Source organism: Mobula birostris, chromosome 19 (genome assembly GCF_030028105.1).
Source record: "Mobula birostris isolate sMobBir1 chromosome 19, sMobBir1.hap1, whole genome shotgun sequence".
Taxonomy (NCBI): Eukaryota; Metazoa; Chordata; class Chondrichthyes; order Myliobatiformes; family Myliobatidae; genus Mobula; species Mobula birostris.
This window is the reverse complement of record NC_092388.1, coordinates 52,993,538-53,014,355: the sequence shown is the minus strand read 5'-3', so window position 1 is coordinate 53,014,355 and position 20,818 is coordinate 52,993,538. Positions and strand designations below refer to the sequence as shown.

Sequence of the window (20,818 nt, the reverse complement as noted above, 5' to 3'; positions counted from 1 at the left end):
TTATTCAAAATGTATAAAGCACAACATAGGTAAACAGAAGAGTAAACAACTCACTGCCCTAGTGACAAGATCTCAGTGGTGGCAGGGTACCAGAAATCTTTTAACAAACATATTTGAGTACCCCATTTTTATTGAGAGAGATACAGAACACAAAAATTTTGCTGAACCTCTGCAACTAGGCTCCAGTCATGATGGCGCTGAGCTACAGTCTCCATTGAGGTCATAGCTCAGACTGTTTTTTTCAGGTTCTTAGGGATGGCATGGAGACAGAGTAGGGAGTTTGGAGTCAGATTAAGGTTTAGGGACAGGGATGTGGGGAGCTGGAGGTCAGGCTGGAGTCTAGGCCTCATTCCATGCTCTGTGTTCAAAGGCCAGCAACCATGTGGAAGAAGGACATCTGTGAACGTACGTCGGGCTGGCAGACCTGATAGACGAAGACCTACAAGGGCAAGGTCTGGTGCCCATCCCCAGGTCAGCATCTACTCCACAGGATCAAAGGTCCATGTGGCCAATGATCCCAGGTACGTGGGTCAGCGGAATTTGAAGCTTGAGTTTGGAGTCCTGTCATCAGTAAATCAAGAGCTGAAGGCCTGGGGTTTAGGGTCCCATCGTCAGCCAAGGATCGAAGTCCAAAGATCAATACAGTACTCTGGAAGTTGAGGTCCGGTGACTCAAACCCTGGGTCGGTGAGATCATGGGGAAGTCGGAGGCTAATGTCTGCAATTCGAGTCCAATGGAAGCTGGAAGGAAGGCCTGTCAGTTTGTGTGAGTGGATGGGTGGGCGGGAGGGAGGAAAGGCGTTTGTTGTTCTGCTGAACATTGTGGGTATGCTTTGTTGGCCCAGAATGTGTGACAACTCTTGTGGACTGCCCTCAGCACATCCTTAGGTTGTTAATGCAAATGACGCATTTCACTGTATGTTTTGACATGTATGTGATAAATACATAAAAGAATCTGAATCTGATATAAGCTTTGGTGTCATTTAGACTATTGTGAGAACTTCATGTCAAGGCTTTTGAGAAGGTGAAGAAGAAATCTACTCTGTAACAGGGGAGAAAGAAATCAGTTTGTGGAGACTTGGATATTCTCTTTGGAGCTAATATGTCAAGAAAATATTTGACAGGGTAAATAAGGTGAAAAACAGATTACAGGAAGGGTCATTAGCCAGAAGACAGATTTGAGTTATTTGCAGAAGAATCAAGGATGACATGAGGAAAAATTTTTAAAGTTTGGGTCTGGAATGTATTGCTTGAAGTGATGGTGGAAATATAACATATTTTAGAAAAATTAGATAAGTTGCTTAGGGGAAAAAAGAATAAAATGCTCTACAAAAAGAACAAAAGAATGCAACAGACTGAATGGGTAACCATGAGCTAAAATACTTCCTGCTAATGGTCTTGGGAGTAGCATTGTCTAAAGATCCTAAGACACTTTGATAATCAAGAATAAATAATCAGGAAGTGCATCAAGAGTAGTAGAATATAAGAATAAAATAAAATTACTTTGAACAAAGCAGCATTCAATGGGTATTGACAACCCCAATTTAAAAGAGATTTATCAGATTCAGGTTTATTATCAATGACACTTGCCATGAGAATTGTTTTGTGGCAGCAAGTCAAAGCAAAGACATAAAAATCACATCAGTTACAAATAAATGAATCACTTACACAAAAGAGTGAAAGTGAGGTAGTTCAAGGCCCATTGAAAAGCTGAAGCAAGTTCTTGCTCTCAGACTGATAAAAGGAGTACTGAGAGATTCTGAAATATTTAATGGAAGCTAAATGGTGAACTATTTTTAAGTCACACAGCTTGACATTTTACAGATAATTTATTCTTCCATTCTGCTGGCGCAATATATTTTCTTCCCTTAGGTCACATATTTTAATTTTGTTGGACATATCGCTGCCAAGCACTGCTGGCCAGTGGGCTGCACTGCAATCCCACAAAGAAAAACTCTCAATTAGAAGCCGTATCATTTCTGATTCAGAAGATCATGGTTTCCAGACCTGGTGTACTTTGAATGGCACAGAACTACTGTCCTTCATGCTGATATACAAAGACCTGAAGTCAGATATACATAAAATATTCCACTGCAATACCTAAAAAACAGAATATTCTGCAGGTGCTTCGGCCAACATTCATCCCTTAAACAATGTCCCAAACACAGCACAATGTATTTATTTGTTGTTTCTGGAACCTGCGTTTGCAAGAATTCTTCATTTGCACATTAATTGTTTTTTACTAATCCCCAGTAAGCACATCAAGGAAGGCGACAGACCCAGATGGCGTCCCGGAACAGGTTCTCCGGGCCTGTGCAAGCGATCTAGCTGGAGTGTCTGCTGACATCTTCAACAACTCCCTGCTTCAGTCTAAGATCCCCTCGTGTTTTAAGAAGGCAACGATAATCCTGAGGCTGAAGAAGAGCAAGGTGGCATGCCTGAATGACTATTGACCTGTGGCTCTGACATCAATTGCTATGAAGTGCTTCGAAAGATCGGTTATGGCACACATCAACCACAGCCTACCGGTCAACCTCGACGCTTTGTAATTTGCCTACTGGAGCAACAGGTCAACGGCAGATGCCATCTGTCTGGCCCTACATTCCTCCTTAGAACACCTGGAGAATAAAGACACATATGTAAGGCTTCTTTTCATTGACTATAGCTCTGCCTTTAATACCATCATTCTAAATAAACTGATTCCTAAGCTCCGGAACCTGGGTCTTAGCACTCAGATCTGCAGCTGGATCTTCAACTTCCTCACAGACAGGACCCAGGCTGTGAAAATAGGGGACAAGCTCTCCTCTACAATCACTCTGAGCACCGGTGCCCCACAAGACTGTGTACTCAGCCCCTTGCTGTACTCACTGTACACCCATGATTGTGTAGCCAAGTTTCCATCAGGCTCAATATATAAGTTTGCTGATGACACCACAACTGTAGGCCGTATCTCGGGTAATGATGAGTTTGAGTACAGAGAGGAAATTAAGAACCTGGTGGCATGGTACGAAGACAATAACGTATCCCTCAGTGTCAGCAAGACGAAGGAATTGGTCAAAAGGCGTAGCAGACCACATGACCCCATCTACATCGGTGGTGCGCATTGGAACAGGTCAAAAGCTTTAAGTTCCTCAGGGTCAATATCACAAATGACCTGACTTGGTCCAACCAAGCAGAGTCCACTGCCAAGACCAGTGCCTTTACTTCCTGAGAAAGCTAAAGAAATTTGGCCTGTCCCCTAAAACCCTCACTAATTTTTATAGATGCACCATAGAAAGCATTCTTCTAGGGTGCATCACAACCTGGTATGGAAGTTGTCCTGTCCAAGACCAGAAGAAGCTGCAGAAGATCGTGAACACAGCCCAGCACATCACATCACACAAACCAATCTTCCGTCCTTGGACTCACTTTACACCGCACGCTGTCGGAACAGTGCTGCCAGGATAATCAAGGACACGACCCACCCAGCCAAAACACTTTTTGTCCCTCTTCCCTCCGAGAGAAGGCTCAGGAGCTTGAAGACTCGTATGGCCAGATTTGGGAACAGCTTCTTTCCAACTGTGATAAGACTGCTGAACGGATCCTGACCTGGATCTGGGCCGTACCCTCCAAATATCCGGACCTGCCTCTCATTTTTTTTTTTTGCACTACCTTACTTTCCCTTTTCTATTCTCTATTTGTGATTATTATAATTTCAAATTTTATTATATTTACTATCGATTTGTACTCCAGGGAGCGGGAAGCGCAGAATCAAATATCGCTGTGATGATTGTACGCTCTTGTATCAATTGTTTGGTGACAATAAAGTAATAATCCAATCTAGTCACACTTTAGATATCTATGACCCAAAGGTATCTACAGAGTTTGATTTTATTACCCTTCCTTCCATTTCTTTGAAATCAAAGAATGTAGTTAGTTTGTTGCAATTATTTTAAAAAGTTAATTCATGAAAATAAATATCATTCAAAATTAACACAGGTCCCAAAATACATTCGTATTAGTTTTACATCACCAGTTTAGTACAGAAATCCTGGATTTCACCATTGTCCAACATAAATAAGCTTAAAAATGAGGATCAAGCATGAATTGAGCTCCCCAGTCTATTCCTATCACAGTGTGTCCAAGTGTTTGTCAATGCACATTAAATGATATTGCTCAGAAAACTTGCCTCCTATTTCTGTTATGATACAGAATTTTCATATCAAATCCTCTGGCTCTTTGGGCAACTCTATATCCAACCCGTCCCATTCCAATGATTCCAAGAGTTGCCCCTGTCACATCCGTTCCATTCCAGTTGACAGGATAAACTTTAGTATCTGGTGAAGTTGCAATCCTGTGACCTAAAGTTTTAAAAAAACAAACCATCAGGAAAGTGGATCCTGTCACAGAGGATCTGATTTAGTTTCAGAAAACTCGAAGGAGGTGAAAACAGGTCACTGTCAGTGTGCTATTGAAATGCACAGCCTTTTGTTGGCAAACTGGTTTCACCTTGAGGTTAGCAATGTATCACATGTAATTCCAACTGAACTCTTGGGGTTAAATATTTACTGTAGTTGCAAAGACAAAGTTAAAAACTAATTATGTCTAAGGTGAAATAACAGCTGCAAATTTTCTACTAAAACACCAATGTGTACTGTGGAAAAACAATTTTCAAGTAGCACCATTCTGTTACCATAAGTGTTAACGGAAACTCTAACAAAAATTTCTATATAAACTAATTCAATTTCCTTTCAGTATACAAATACCAAAAAGGCTTAAATTCAAAGCCTGCTCCTGCTGCGGCCCATTAAGCCACAGTGCTGGTATACTAGCTCGTTTGCACAAGGCAAGGTTCTTATGCCTAAATACTGCTTCTGGACAATAGTGTTTGGAATTCAGTCATGCAAGCTTCCCCCAAAGAGTCACTGTATGCCACTAATGCATTTTAACCTTCAGTGAGCAATCTAAGACAAATGTGAATGATTTCAAAATAAATTGGAATGTACTTAAGCTTTGACAAATGTCAAGAAAACATTCCCTAAAAACTATAAACACAAGAGATTCTGTGGATGCTAGAAATCCAGAGCAGCACACAAAATGCTGGAGGAACTCAGCAGGTCAGGCAGCATCTATGGAAATGAATAGACGTTGCTTCAGGCCGGGACCCTTTATCAGGACTGAGAAGGAAGAGAGAAGATGCCAGAACAAGGTGGAGGGAGAGGAAGAAGGGTAAGCTAGCCTGGTGGGTGGGGGAGGGGGGATGAAGTAAGAAGCTGGGAGGTGACAGGTGGAAGAGTCAAACAGCTGGAGAAGGAATCTGATAAGAGAGGAGAGTGGATCATGGGAGAAAGAGGAGGAGGGACGCAAGAGGCCAGAGCAGGGAATAGAACAAGGGAGAAGGGGAGGGAAAAAAATATCAGAAGTTGAAGAAATCCATGTTCATGCCATCAGGTTGGAGTCTGCCTAGACAGAATATGAGGTGTTGCTTCTCCACCTGAGAGTGGCTTCATTGTGGCAGAAGAGGAGGCCATGGACCGACATGTTAGCACAGGACTGGGGATAGGAATTAAAATGGTTGGCTACCGGGAAATTCCAATTTTTGCCGACTGAGTGGAGGTGCTCAACAAAGTAGTTGCCCAATTTATATCAGGTATCACCAATGTAGAGGAGGCCACATCGGGAACACCAGATACAGTAGGTGTTGGTCCTCCATCTTGAGTGTGGCTTCATCATGCCAGAAGAAGAGGTCAAGCACAATAGAAATGGCCAGATACAATTTATTGTGCACAGAAACCTTTCCTTCTCTGGGCCTTATCATGGATAAGGAGTTCAATCCAGACAATTGCACAGTGATGCATTCTGCGACCATTAATGAAGCTTGGATGCATTTCCACTCTGGAACGTATACAGAGAATACTGCACTCTGCTTACATGTGTATTGTTGATTGATAATAAACTTGAGAGTTTGAAATAGGCCATAAAAAGTAATGTCTTAGGGAGTATCGACAATTAGTGTGAGTCCTTGAAAGTAGCAACACAAGTAGACAACATGGCTGAAAAGTAATACAAGACACTAGCCTTCATTCGTTGGAGCAGTGAGTGCAGAAGCAGGGTAGTTATGCTCCAACTTTATAAAACTTTCATCAGACCTCAGCTGGAGTACCCTGTGCACTTGTGCTCACCAAGATAGAGGAAGGATGTGATAGTGGTGGAGTTAGTGCAGAGGAAATTCACCAGATTTGACCTTGGATGGAACGGTTCAGTTATGATAGGAGAAGCCAGGTCTTTTCCCTCTGTAGCAGCAGGGGCACGATGAGGTACATAAAACTATGCGGGGTATTAATAGAGTAGACTGCAGAAAACCTCCCCCCACATAACAGCCAGATAAAACTACAGAATATACGGTAATAGGGAAAAGATTTAGAAGGGGTATGACGTGAACCTATCATACACCTGGGGTATGGTAGAACTGTTTGAGACAGCATTTGAGGCTGGGCTGGGTACAGCACTTAAGAAGTGTCAAGGTGAAATGTTGAATCACTTGTGCATAGAGTGCTGTGGATCAAGTGCTGGGAGATGGGGTTAATATCGAAGGGTGCCCACTAGACAGTATGGATAAGTTGAGTCAAATGCCTTGTTTCCCTGCACCACAATTCTATGATTCCAGCAGGAATACAGTAATAGTTATTGCCATTGGATGGAAGACCTTAAAATTGCTGTTGCTGGAAACCTGATACAAAGAAGATAAGCTGAAAATACTCAGATCAGCACAGATCTGTGGGAAATGAAACAGAGTCAATGTTGCAGGGTGAAACCCCTTTGGGCCTTTGAAACTTGCTAAAGCCAAACGTTGGGAAAGGTAAGGAAAATACCTCTGATAGGGAAAACTGGGGTGACCATAGGGGATAAGCTGTAAAGAAGGTTATCAATGGCAGAGATGCTTCACATGCTTTATGCATGCTTTGAAAGGGAGAATAAAACTACAACTGTGCAGATTTCCACAGCTCCAGGGAACACTATGACCTCTATCTCAGAGGCCAAGGTCACAGCATTTCTTTGTGAACACACACAAAACATCAGGTCTTGATGGTGTTCGTTGGCAGGGTAGTGAAACCTGGGGAATTTCCTTTGCAGTCTCTCCAGCACCATTCTACATCTTGATGAGGATAAGTGCACAGAGCACTCCACACCCAAAAGAAGTGCTGCCACACATTCTGCTGCCATCTTATCATGCCCACAGTTATCAACAGAATAATACAAGCAGGAACAACAACAGCAACAAAACAAAACAAAACAATAACAGCAAAACAAGCTCCTTTCGTACCCTTCCACCCACCTGCCTCCTTGCACACACTGCCAAGCCTCAGGAGAGGCCGCCTCCAGCCTCTAGTCCTGGCCTGGACTTGCAGACTCAACATTCAAGATTCAAAAAACTTTATTGTCATTCCAACCATACATCAGTTCTGCAGGGCAGAATGAGACAGCATTCCTCAGTGGCACTGCAATCATAACATAACAAACGCAACACTAAATAATAAACATAACAATAAATAGTAAAACACAACAGCCACATGTCAGTTAAATCAGTTATAAGTGTCCAGTGCAAGTTAAAAGTGTCCAAAGCAGAGTCAAGTGGAGCAGCTATTTAGCAGTCTGACTGCCTGTGGGAGGAAGCTGTTTAGTAGCCTTGTGGTTTTAGTTTTGATGCTCCTGTAACGTTTGCCTGATGGCAGAAGAACAAACAGTTCATGAAGAGGGTGTGAGGGGTCTTCAGTGATGTACCGTGTCCTCTGGCCCTCTACCTCCAGACTCGGCGACTTTGGTTTTTTTGACCCGAGTTGGGTTTTGTCCCAGCCACTGTTGAAGTCCCTGCACACGATAGAACCAACAACTTTCTCAGAGGTCATTGGGGTTGTTTCATTACTAGCAGCCTTGCTTCAGCAGGAAAAGATTTCACTTGTAACTTCTCTGTCCAGAGATAGTGATGAAAGCTTTTATTAATTAGCTGTGTCGTATCACTTTACACAATGAGGACAAGAGTCCAGTACAAACTCATATACAGATCGGATCCTGTATAATTAAATTCTCTTTCATATATGCATTGCTGTTTCTCAAGTAAATTTAACTCCCACAGTCAATTGTACACTGAAATAAGCTCAAAAGTTGTTTCTTTGGATCCAGCCTCAGCACACCATCATATTTCCACTGAGTTTAACTTCCCAGTCAAGCCCACACCTTCTGGAACTGAGAAGAGCAGGGTGAGGTACCTCAATGTCAATCGCCTGGCAGCACTCATATCTATCGCGATGAAATGCTTTGAATGGATGGTTAAGGCCAGAATTAATTTCTGCCTATGCAGGGATCCAGACCAACTGCAACAGGGCATAATAGGTCCGAATCAGGTTTCAATATCACTAGCAGAAATCCTGAAATCTGGTCTATAGCAGACGTAGCTTTACTGGCTCTTCACTCAGCTTTGGAGCACCTGGGCAACTACATCAGCCTGCTGATCATCAACTACAGCCAGTATATCAAAGCCTAGGTCTCTGAACAGGGATCTTTGACATCCTCATCAAGGGACCACAGTCAGTGCAGATCATAATAATATCTTTCTTGCTGATAATCAACAGAGGCGTACCTCAAGGATATGTCTTTAGCTCACTGCTTTGTCACACGTACATCGAAACATTCAGTGAAATGCATCATGTGCAGCAAATCAATCAGCGAGGGTTGTGCTGGGCAGACCGCAAGTTTCACCACACTTCCAGTGCCAACATAGCATACCCACAACTCACCAACCCTAACCATACATCTTTGGAATGTGGGAGGAAACAGCAGCACCCAAAGGAAATCCATATGGTCACTGGGAGAACGTGCTGTAAGAACTCTTTACAAGCGGTGGCAGAAACCGAATCCTGATCTTACAGCTGGTGCTGTAAAGCATTGAGCTAACTTCAAGGTGAAGAAGGAATAGGGGAAAGCACAATGGGTAGTAGAAGGAGGCGGAACCATGAGGGAGGTGATAGGCAGCTGGGGGAGGGGGCAGAGTGAAACAGGGATAGGGGAAGGGAGGGGGAGGGAATTACCGGAAGTTGGAGAATTCAGTGTTCATGCCAAGGGGCTGGAGACTACCCAGACAGTATACGAAGTGTTGCTCCTCCAACCTGAGTTTAGCCTCATCATGGCAGTAGAGGAGGCCAGGTATGGACATATCTGAATGGGAATGTGAAGCAGAGTTGAAGTGGGTGGCTACCAGGAGATCCTGTCTGTTGTGGCGGACAAAGCTCGACAAAGCGGTCCCCCAATCTGCGTCGGGTTTCACCAATGTAGAGGAGGCCACATCGGGAGCACCGGATGCAATAGGTGACCCCAACAGACTTACAAGTGAAGTGTTGCCTCACCTGAAAGGAATGTTTTGGGCCCTGAATGGTGGCAAGAGAGAAGATGTGGGGACAGGTGTAGCACTTACGCTTACAGGGATAAGTGCTGGGTGGGAGATCTCTGGGGAGGGACGTGTGAATCAGGGAGTCGCGGAGGGAACAATCCCTGTGGAAAGTGGAGAGGGAAAGAAGTGTTTAGTGGTGGAGTCCTGTTGAAAGTGATGGAAGTTGTGGAGGATAATGTGCTGGATCCGGAGGCTGGTGGGGTGGTAGGTGAGGACAAGGGGAACTCTGTCCTTGTTGTGGTGACAGGAGGATGGGGTGAGGGCCGAAGTGCGGGAAATGGAGGAGATGCGGGTGAGGGCATCATTGATGACGGCAGAAGGGAAACCATGATCCTTAAAGAAAGAGGACATTTGAGATGCCCTGGATGGCAGATAAGCCAGAAATGATGCCATCAAAAGTGTCCTTCGTTAAATGAGGAGCAGCTATATTTGCTTTGCTATGCGTCGTTCTTCTTTAATAAACTGGGGTTTTCTACTTTAGTTTCCAAAGCAAAGCGATACCAATAGCATTCAGGAAAATTTAATGTTCATTCTGGTCACATCAGATTGCACTACCCTTCTCTCAAAGGGTGCCCCAACGGGTCACCCTGTTGTCTAGTACATTCACAAAATTTAGTTCCTGCTCATTTTACAGAAATAACCTGAATCCCATCCTACCTTCCAAGATATTCCTGGCAGATGCCAACATTAAAGCCATGCCCATATCAGCAGTAGAAGCATCCACCACGTGAGGAGTGTTGGTCACCTTCACCCCAAAACTGGAGATCAAAGACAGGTCAAGATGGTTCACACCAACACCATAGCATACAACCGCCTTCAGAAGAGGTAGTGATTTCAGAAGTTTCTCGTCTACCGTGGGGCAGAACTCCCACACAAAAATGACCTGGATTTTATTTCCAAACTCCTCCTTGTTTCTCTGGAATTCCTCCATACAGATGATTTTGAAATGCTTCATGATGATTTCTGCACATCTTTGTGGGATACCCTGTGTTTCATGAAGTTGAGATACCAAAATATAGGCACGGTTACTCATTATCTGTGAACAAGAAAAAAATGAAATGAAAATTATTCATAAATTTTCTTACAGGATTTTCTTCCTGTTTCTCCTGTGTAATTTACCAAAGCAGGAGTGAACCACTCACCATGCATCATATGGGTCTGAGACAAAGGCAGATGTTTCTCTGCACTAGAGCAAAGAAATTATCTTTATACATTCAAAGTTCATAGTAAATTTATTATCAAAGTATGCATATATCACCATATACTACCTTGAGATTAATTTTCTTGCAGGCTTATACAGTAAAGAAATACAATAGAATTTATGAAGAAATATACATAAAGACAAACAACCAACGTGTAAAAGATGATTACACAAATTTAAAAATAAGTAAACAAATTATACTGAGATCTCAAGTCTCTGAAAGTGAGTCTATAGGTTGTAAAATCAAATCAGAGTTAAGCGAGTGAAGTTATCCATGCTGGTTCAGGAGCCTGATAGTTGAAAGGGTAATAACTGTTCCTGAACCTGCTGGTGTTGCACCAAAGGCTCCTGTACCTCCTGCCCAATGGCAGGAGTGAGAAAAGAGCGTGACCTGGATGGTAGATGTCCTTGGTGATGGATGCCCCTTGTACCTGTGCTCAGTGGTGGGGAGGATGGCCTGTGATAGGCTGGGCTGCATCCACCACTTCTTGAAGACGTTTCCGTTCCTGGGCATTGGTGTTTCCATACCAGCAGTGATGCAGCCAGTGAGGACACGCTACACTGTGCTTCTACAGAAGTTTGTCAAAGTTTTAAATGACATGCCGAATTTACACATTCCATGGGTTCACTCTCCTGAAGGATATTCTTATGTTGGCTTCAGAGACTGAAATCACAGGGTCATCAGGCTGTGGGGATTCGTGTAGATGCTTCCATGGTCTGTCTGTCAAAGTGAGCATGAAAAGCACTGAACCCTTCTGAGAATGAAACCTTGTTGACATTTACGTTGCTGAGCATTTAACTAAATCCCCAGAGCAAGATTTCAGAACATAGAAATCGACAGCACATTACAGGGCCTTCGGCCCACCATGTTGTGCCAACCATGTAACCTACTCTAGAGACTGCCTAGAATTCCCCAGTGCATTGCCCTCTATTTTTCAAAGCTCCATGTACCTCTCTGAGAGGCTCTTGAAAGACCCTGTTGCATTCCACACAACAACAACACTGTGTGAAAAACGTACCCCTGAATCCCCTTGGTACCTATTTCCAAGTACCCTAAAACTATGACCCTTCATGTTCACCATTTCAGCCCTGGGAAAATGCCTCTGGTTATCCACATGATCAATACCCCTCATCGTCTTATACACCTCTATCAGGTCACCTCTCATCCTCTGTCATTCCAAGGAGAAAAGGCCAAGTTCACTCAACTATTCTTATAAGGTACGCCCTCCAATTCAGGCAAAATCCTTGTAAATCTCCTCTGTACTCTCTCTATAATATCCACATCCTTTCTGTAGTGAGGTGACCAGAACTGAACACAGTACTCCAAGTGGGGTCTGACCAAGGTCCTATATAGCTGTAAAAATACCTCACGGCTCTTGAACTCAGTCCCATGGTTGATGAATGCCAACACACCATATGCCTTCTTAACAACACTGTCAACCTACACAGCAGCTTTGAGTGTCCTGCTGACTTAGACCCCAAGATCTCTCAGATCCTCCACACTGCCATGAGTTTTACCGTTAATATGATATCCTGTCTTCAAACTTGATCTACTAAAATCAACCACTTCACACTTCAATCCAACTGCCACTTCTCAGCCCAGTTCTGCATCATATCAATGTCCCGCTGTAACTTCTGACAACCCTCCAGACTATCCACAACACCCCCAACCTTTGTGTCATCAGCAAACTTACTAACCCACCTACTTCTTCATCCAAGTCATTTATAAATATCACATTGAGGAAGGGCCCCAGAACAGATCCCTGCAGAACACCGCAGGTCACTGACCTCTATACAGAATACAAACCATCTACAACCACCCTTTGCCTTCTGGCAAGCCAATTCTGGATCCACAAAGCAAGATCTCCCTGGATCCCATGCCTTCTTACTTTCAGAAGGAGCCTCACATGGGGAACCTTATCAAATGCTTTACTGAAATCCATATACACTATATCCACTGCTCTATCTTCATCAATGTGTTTTGTTACATCCTCAAAGAATTCATTCAGGCTCACCTGCCCTTGACAAAGCCATGCTGACTATCCCTAATCAGATTATGTCTCTCCAAATGTTCATAAATCCTGCCTCTCAGGATCTTCCCAACAACTTGCCCACCACTGAAGTCAGGCTCACTGGTCTATAATTTCCTTGGTTATCTCTATTCCCTTTCTTGAACAAGTGAACAACATTTCCAACCCTCCAACCTTCCAGTACTTCTCCCGTCCCTATTGATGATGGAAAGATCATCGCAAGAGGCTCAGCAATCTCCTCCCTCACTTCCTATAGTAGCCTGGGGTACATCTCATCCGGTCCCGGCGACTTATCTAACTTAATGCTTTTCAAAAGCTCCTGCACATCCACTTTCTTAATGTCTATATGCTCAGGTGTTTCAGTCCACTGCAAGTCATTCCAACAATTGCCAAGATCTTTTTTTCCTGGTGAATACTGAAGCAAAGTATTCATTAGGTATCTCCTCTACCTACTCTGACTCCATGTAAATGCTTCCACTATCGCACCTGATTGGTCCTACTCTCACACAACTCATTCCTTGCTCTTCACATACGCCTTGGGGTTTTCCTTAATCCTGCTCACCAAGGCCTCTCGTGTTCCCTTCTGGCTCTCCTAATTCCATTCTTAAGCTCCTTCCTAGCAACCTTGTAATTTTCTAGAGCTCTAACAGTACCTAGTTTTCTTGAACGTTTCATAAGCTTTTCTTAACGAGATTTTCTACATCCTTTGTACACCATGGTTCTTTGACTCTGCCATCCTTTCCCTGCCTCAATGGAACACACCTATGCAGAACACCATGCAAATATTCCCTGAACATTTGCCACATTTCTACTGTGCATTTCTCTGAGAACATCTGCTTCCAATTTATGGTCCCAAGTTCCTCCCTAAAAGCATCATATTTCCCCCTACCCCAATTAAATAATTTCCCAAATTATCTGCTCCTATCCCACTCCAGCGCTATGGTGGAGATAAAGTTGTGGTCACTATCTCCAAAATGCTCTCCCACTGAGAGATCTGACCCTAACCTGGTTCATTTCCCTATACCAGATCAAGAACAGCTTCTCCTCTAGTTGGCTTATTGTGTCAGGAAACCCTTCTGAGCACACCTAACAAACTCCACCCCATCTAAACCCCTTGCAATAAGGAGATGTCAATCAATATTAGGAAAGTTAAAATCTCCCATCACAACAACCCTATTATTATTGCACCGTTCAAGAATCTGAGTAAACCCTGAGGGCAAATCTGGAGCTGGAGTCCCTAAGGCAGTCCAACGTTGCCTTCAACTTCATTCTGGCAACTCCTGCGACGACACTGGTGCCAAGTTGTATCGGCCCTTGCCCTTCCCTTGGACAACATCGGTGTGGTGGAGAGGGGAGACTTGCAGCACGGGCAACTGCCGGTCTTCCGTACAACCTTGTCCAGGCCTGCGCCCTGGAGAGGACACTCCAGTATCACCTCACCGCGACGGCACAACACGGAAAGCAGCAGTCTACCGGTTGTAAGCCTGCGCTCGATTGGCGTAGAGCAGGGCACCAGGGGTTGCTTTCGACGGAGGGGGAGACCATCACGTCTCACTGGAAGCTACCCCCCGCCTCAAGCTGGGCAGCCCCCAGCCAGTTAGGTGCTGTCCTGGCACAGTCCGCCCGCTCCACTGGGTGCGTGGGGCTTAGGGGTACAAGTAGCCCCAACTGCGGACTGTAAACGCTGCACCAAGCACAACAAGAAGACAAAGAAAGAAGCCAGCACTCAGACTGGATGCTGGAATATACGAACTATGACCACTGGTATATCAGATGACCTTCGGGAGATCAGCGACACACGCAAGACAGCAGTGATTAACAATGAACTGTCGAGTCTCCAAGTGGACATCGCAACGCTCCAAGAAACATGTCTCGCAGAATCGGGAACCCTACGTGAAAGAGACTATACCTTCTTCTGGTAGGGGAAGGGCTCAGACAAGACCAGGCAGCATGGTGTCGACTTTGCCGTGAAGAACTCGCTGCTGAAGATGGTAGAGCCTAGTGAGAAAGGGACGGAGCGGATTTTCTCACTTTAACTCCACACATCCGACGGGCCTGTCAACCTTGTCAGTGTCCATGCCCCAACCCTCTACTCTACACAAGATGCAAAGGACAAGTTCTACGATGAGCTCTCATTGATGATACAGGAGATCCCAAGTCAGGAACAGTTGCTGCTACTTGGCGACTTCAACGCCAGAGTGGGCGCCGACCACGACTCCTGGCCAAGCTGCCTGGGGCGGTATGGGATTGGCAGCATGAATGACAACGGGCAACGACTGCTCGAGCTTTGTATTCTCCATGAATTGTGTGTCACCAACACCTACTTCCAGACCAAAACTCAGCACAAAGTGTCCTGGCGACATCCCCGCTCCAAACACTGGCACCAGTTAGACCTGATAATCACAAGATGACATCACCTGAGAAACGTGCTCATGACTTGCTCCTTTCAGAGTGCTGACTGTGACATGGATCACTCTCTGGTTTGCTGCAAGATCAGACTTCGGCAGAAGAAAATGCACTACGCCAAGCCTCCAGGGAAGCAGCGCATCGATGCCAGTAAGACACAACACCCAGACAAAGCGGTGGAGTTCATCAAGTCACTGGAGGATGCTCTCCTTGCAGATCCACCAGAAGGAGATGCTCAGCAGAGATGGGATTCTCTCAGGGACACTAACCACAGCACTGTGCTCAAAGCCTTTGGGAAGAAACGGGGCAAGACACAGGACTGGTTTGAAGCAAGCTCAAGTAAGCTCACCGCTGTCATCGAGGTGAAGCGTGTTGCACTACTACAGCACAAACACCACCCCACCCAGGCAACACTGTAAGCACTAAGGACAGCAAGAAGCAAGGCCCAGGAAACAGACAGACGCTGTGCAAATGACTAATGGCTACAACTATGCGAAAGCATTCAGTCACCATTTGACACAGGCAACATCCGTGGAGTGTACGAGGTGATCAAGAAAGCCATCAGGCCAACCCAGAGCAAGACAGCACCGTTGAAAACCATAACAGGCGAGACCATCGATGACAAAGGCAAGCAGATGGAGAGATGGGTGGAGCATTACTCTGAACTCTTCTCCAGAGAAAGCAGCATCTCGGACAGCGAGCCAGATGCCGTGGAATGCCTGCCTGTCATGGAGGAACTTGATGCATTGCCGACTGCCGACGAGCTGAGTAAAGCCATCGACAGCCTGCCCACTGGGAAGGCACCAGGATTGTCACCATATATAAGAACAAAGGGGACCGAAGTGACGTGACCTTCTCCCTTCGACAGCTACAAGAGAAAAGCAGAGAGCAAAGACAACCACTCTACATCACTTTCATTGATCTTACGAAGGCCTTTGACCTTGTGAGCAGAGACAGCCTGTTCAAAAGCCTCGCCAGGAATCGTTGTTCCCCCAGGGCTCCTCAGGATAGTTCAGTCATTCCACACAGACACGAAGGGCGTTGTTTAGTTCGACGGATCTTCTTCAGAGGCCTTCAACATCCGCATCAGTGTGAAGCAGGGCTTTGTGCTTGCCCCCACCCTGTTCGGCATCTTCTTTGCAGTCATACTAAAGCACGCCTTTGGAACATCAACTGATGGTGTCTACCTCCACACCAGATTGGACGGGAGGCTGTTCAGTCTGTCCCGGCTGAGGGCGAAAACCAAGACTCGTGAAGTACTCATCAGGGACACGTTGTTTGCAGACGGCGCGGCATTAGCAACACATGCTGAAAAGCAACTGCAACGCTTCATGGACAGCTTCTCAGGAGCCTGCCAGGACTTCAGCTTGACCATCAGCCTTAAGAAGACCAACGTCTTCTTAAGACCAACGTGGCCAAGGCGTTGAGCACCCTCCTGCCATTACCATCAACAACTACGAGCTGGAGGTAGTTCACGAGTTTACATACCTTGGCTCCACCATCACGGACAGCCTCTCCCTAGACCCCGAGATCAACAGACGGATCCGGACGAGCAGCCTCAACATTCACCAGGCTGACAAAGAGTCTGGGAGAACAGAAAGCTGACGACGCACACCGAAGTTGCAGTCTACAGGGCCTGCGTCCTCAGCACACTGCTTTACAGCAGCGAGACCTGGAGCCTCTACTACAGACAAGAGCGGCGTCTCAACGCCTTCCACCTTCGCAGCCTGAGACACATCCTGGACATCAAGTGGGTTGACCGAGTCACCGACAATGAGGTCCTGGCCCACGCCAAGATACCCAACCTCTTCACCCTGCTCCAACAACGCCATCTCCACTGGCTGGGCCACGTACACTGCATGTCATAGACGGGAGGATCACGAAAGCTGCTGTACGGGGAACTGGCCTCCAGCAAGAGAGCACAAGGGCAGCCCCATCTTCGTTTCAAAGGTGTCTGCAAGAGAGACATGAAGTCACTGAACATGAACTTTGAGAGGTGGGAGGACATCGTAAGCGATCGCTCACGCTGGAGGCTGGAACTTTGCACAGGTCTAAAAAGAGAAGAGAAGCTGAGGCTTGCTGCTGAAGAAAAGCACACTCGTCAGAAAACAAGCACCAAGACAATACTGGAGGACAGCACCTTCAAGTGCAGTCGCTGCAGCAGAGACTGTCACTCCTGTGTGGGCCTCTACAGCCACAACAGACGCTGCTCTACCAGCACAGACTAAAGCAAGACTTTCCAGGCACAGATCCATGGTCTTGCAAGACTAAAGAATGCCACACACATAATGTCCCTACACAAATGTTGTATGATTGCTGAGTATTTCCAGCATTTCTTGTTCTCACTGCAATTCACACAGAACTATTCCAGGGATTGGTGAGCTCCTATCATTCACCTTATCCTCATGCACTGACTACAAATAGTGTGGCTGCTGTGGCATTACACAGTAAGAGTCAGGACTGTGAAGAACAAACTGAAACTGTACATCACCTCTTACCAGTTGCATCATTTGTCAATGTAGCCCATGGTTTCAACATCTTTAAAACTTTTCCATGCCATAGCATATATTATTGCAATTACCACAACGGAAACCCAGACTTCCTGCTTGGGTATCTTCACCCCATGCCTCAAATAATAAATATTGTTGTTCATTCAACTTGGAACATGTAAAATCTTTAATAGAATTCCTATTACAATAAGTTAAAGAAATTTTACTGTCTTTTTTTAATTTTTAGGATAATTTATTTCAATTCCTGTATGCTGTGCTCATTATTTTCAGCTAAATAAGGGAAGGATTAAAAGGAGGAAACAAATATATATAGCTGTAATAGGAAATGGCATGGATTGCGACTACATCTTTTGTTTTAAACAGCTGCATGACAGCTAGAAGTGAATGGAGAGTTTCAAAAATTGAAACAGACCTTCAAAGACACTCAGACTTAGTAACATTCATATTCAGGACCAAGTGCATTGGATACATTAAATGATTTTAGGTAATGTTAATAGACCAGAACACAATGGCAACACTTATAATTCATAGTAATACTCACAAAATGCTGTAGCAACTTAGCAGGTCAGGCAGCAGCTATGGAAAGGAATAAACAGACTACGTTTCAGGCTGAGACTCTCCATCAGGATTGAAAGGAAGGGAGAAGACCTAAGAATAAGGAGAGGGGACGGGAAGAGCACAAGCTTTAGGTGATATGTGAAGCCAGTAGTGTGGGGAAGGCAGAATAAAGTAAGAAGTTGGGAAGTAATAGGTGGAAAAAGTAAAGGGCTAGAGAAGAAGGAATCTGATAGGAGAGGAGAGTGGGCCATGGGATAAAGGGTAGGAAGAGGGCTCCCATGGAAAGGTGATAGGCAGGTTATGAGAAGAGGTAAGAGGGGAGCCAGAGTGAGGAATGGAAAAAGAGAGAAAGGGGAGGGGGAGAAATTACTGGAAATTAGAGAAATCTATGTTCATACCATCAGGTTGGAGGCTGCTCATGTGGAATATAAGGGAGAGGTCCCCAACCTTTTTTGCATTGCGGACCGGTTTCATATGGACAATATCCTTGTGGACCGGCCGACCCGGGGGCGGGGTGGTAGGGTTGCCAACGGACAAGAGTAGCAGTCAAATACGTTGTTTACCCTGAGAAAGGCTACAATGACCATGAAGCCTTGCGCGGGCACCAGTGCGCATGTGTGACCTGCGTATGTGTGCACGTGCCAATTTTTTTCTACAAATCGTTTTTGGCGATTCTGTTTGGGGCGGGGGGGGGTGTTAATCACAACCGGAATATCTGTGTTAAGTGGCTAATACACTCAACTTCATTTCTAAAAGGGTTTATCTGACGAATTTAATATTAAACACACACCGCATATTTTCCTCACATGAATATAGCAATAAGTCAATTATCGGGGAGGACGGGGAGCTTGAAGTAAGTGTTGAACGAACTTCCAGTAGAAGCTGTAGAGGCAGGTTTGATATTATCACTTAAAGAAAAATCGGACAGGTATATGGACAGGAAAGGAATGGAGGGTTATGGGCTGAGTGCAGGTCGGTGGGACTAGGTGAGAGTAGTGTTCGGCACGGACTAGAAGGGCCGAGATGTTTCCATGCTGTAATTGTTATATGGTTATATTGTTATATAAGTCAAAAGCATCATAACATTTTAAGTAACGTTTGGATATTAAACACACAGCACATATTTGCCCCATATGAACATATAAAATCATTGCAACACACCAATATCGCTGAATCAGTGGGAGCCCTGGGCTTGGTTTCCTGCAGCCACACGGTCCTATCGAGGGGTGACGGGAGACAGCGATACTCGAACGGGGTTCCTTATGTCCAGTCTATTCCGCAATTTAGTTTCGTTGCATTCATTGCAGAGATATGTTGGAAATGGAAGCAACGTTTTCAGTGCACTCGTGGCTATGTTAGGATATTTAACCTTGACTTTGATCCAGAATGCCGGCAGAGATGTTATGTCAAGCATACTTTTCAGCCCATCGTCATTTGCAAGCTCAAGGAGTTGATCTCCTTCCCGCGCTGACATGGATGACGCATGCGTAATGATTTTGCGTGCCTTCAAGCTCAACAGTGGCCGTGACAGAGAATAAGGAAAGGTGCAGCTGACTCATATCGCCAAATCATATCGTTTCCTCGCGGCCCGGTAGCACATGCTTTGCGGCCCGGCACTGTGGTTGGGGACCGCTGATACTCCCCAGACCTGATAGTAGCCTCATCGTGGCGGTAGAGCAGGCCTTGAACTGACACTTCAGAATGGGAATGGAAATTAAAATGCTTGGCCACTGGGAAATCCTGCTTATTGCGGATAGAGCAAAGGTGCTCAACAAAGCAGTCCCCCAGTCTATGATGGGTCTCACCAATCTAGAGGAGGCCACATCAGGAACACCAGATACAGCAGAGGAAGTGCTTCCTTACCTGCAAGGATTGTTTTGGGCCCTAATTGGAGGTGAGGGAGGAGGTGAATAGGCATTAATTGCCTACACTAATTCCTTATACCTGTATTATCTACAGATCTGTCAGGAATTTGCTCTATGGTGGAGCTTACACAACCCTCTTGGTGGCTTCTTATCTTATTTCTGAATTGGCTGATTGCTAAACCTAACTTTTGATTCTAGATACCTCAGGTAGGAAAATATCATTCTGGCCACTCTTCTATCATGCTATATAAGAATTTTGTTCTTTTTAATTAGATCACTTCTCTTGCTTCTAAACTCTTAGTGTATCAACCCATTCTGCATAATTTCTCCTCACATAATCACATGCCCATTCTGGGAACAAATTTATTGAACCTTCATTATACTCCCTCTGCCTTTCTCGGGTGAGGAGAATAGAACTGTGCACAAATACCTCAGACAAACAACTGCAGAACGACATTCTTTTTGCAACAAAGGTCAATATATTGTTTGCCTGCCAAATTGCTGGTGGCGTCGGCATTTTAAGTTTCAATAATTTATGTGTAAGGATACATATATCCCTCTGGGTACCAATACTTTTTAATCTCTTGATATCTTAAAAAATTGCTTTTTTTCCCACCGAAGTGGATGACTTTGCATTTTTCCATATTATATCCATCTGCCAATCTTCAGCTTTTCACCTGATCTATTTGTATCTCCCGAAGGCTCTAACCTTTCCCCTTATACCTTTAACCCCTACCCAGTTTAGTGTTACATTTGTCACTCCCAGCCCCATCTCCAGTCATATCACAGATATAGATCGTGAATTGCTAGGGCTACAGGTTTGAC

The 20,818-nt window shown here is 44.9% G+C and overlaps 1 protein-coding gene across 9 annotated transcripts in view; it reads right to left on the bottom strand.

Annotated features, from left to right (window-relative positions):
* LOC140212604 (uncharacterized) overlaps positions 1–20,818 on the bottom strand; it is a 92,746-nt gene that overhangs the window by 26,983 nt on the left and 44,945 nt on the right. For 3 of the 9 annotated variants that reach the window (XM_072283606.1, XM_072283601.1, XM_072283602.1), the window contains exons 2-3: positions 10,081–10,459; positions 4,168–4,339 (exon numbers count right to left, since the gene is read on the bottom strand). In XM_072283606.1, coding sequence (XP_072139707.1) covers positions 4,168–4,339; positions 10,081–10,456 — 548 coding nt within the window. In that variant the 5' untranslated portion in view covers positions 10,457–10,459. Of the gene's footprint in view, positions 1–4,167; positions 4,340–7,314; positions 7,445–10,080; positions 10,460–18,111; positions 18,219–19,289; positions 19,400–20,818 lie in introns of those variants that run through there. The other 6 variants (XM_072283604.1, XM_072283608.1, XM_072283605.1 and 3 more) reach the window with 6 other exon arrangements.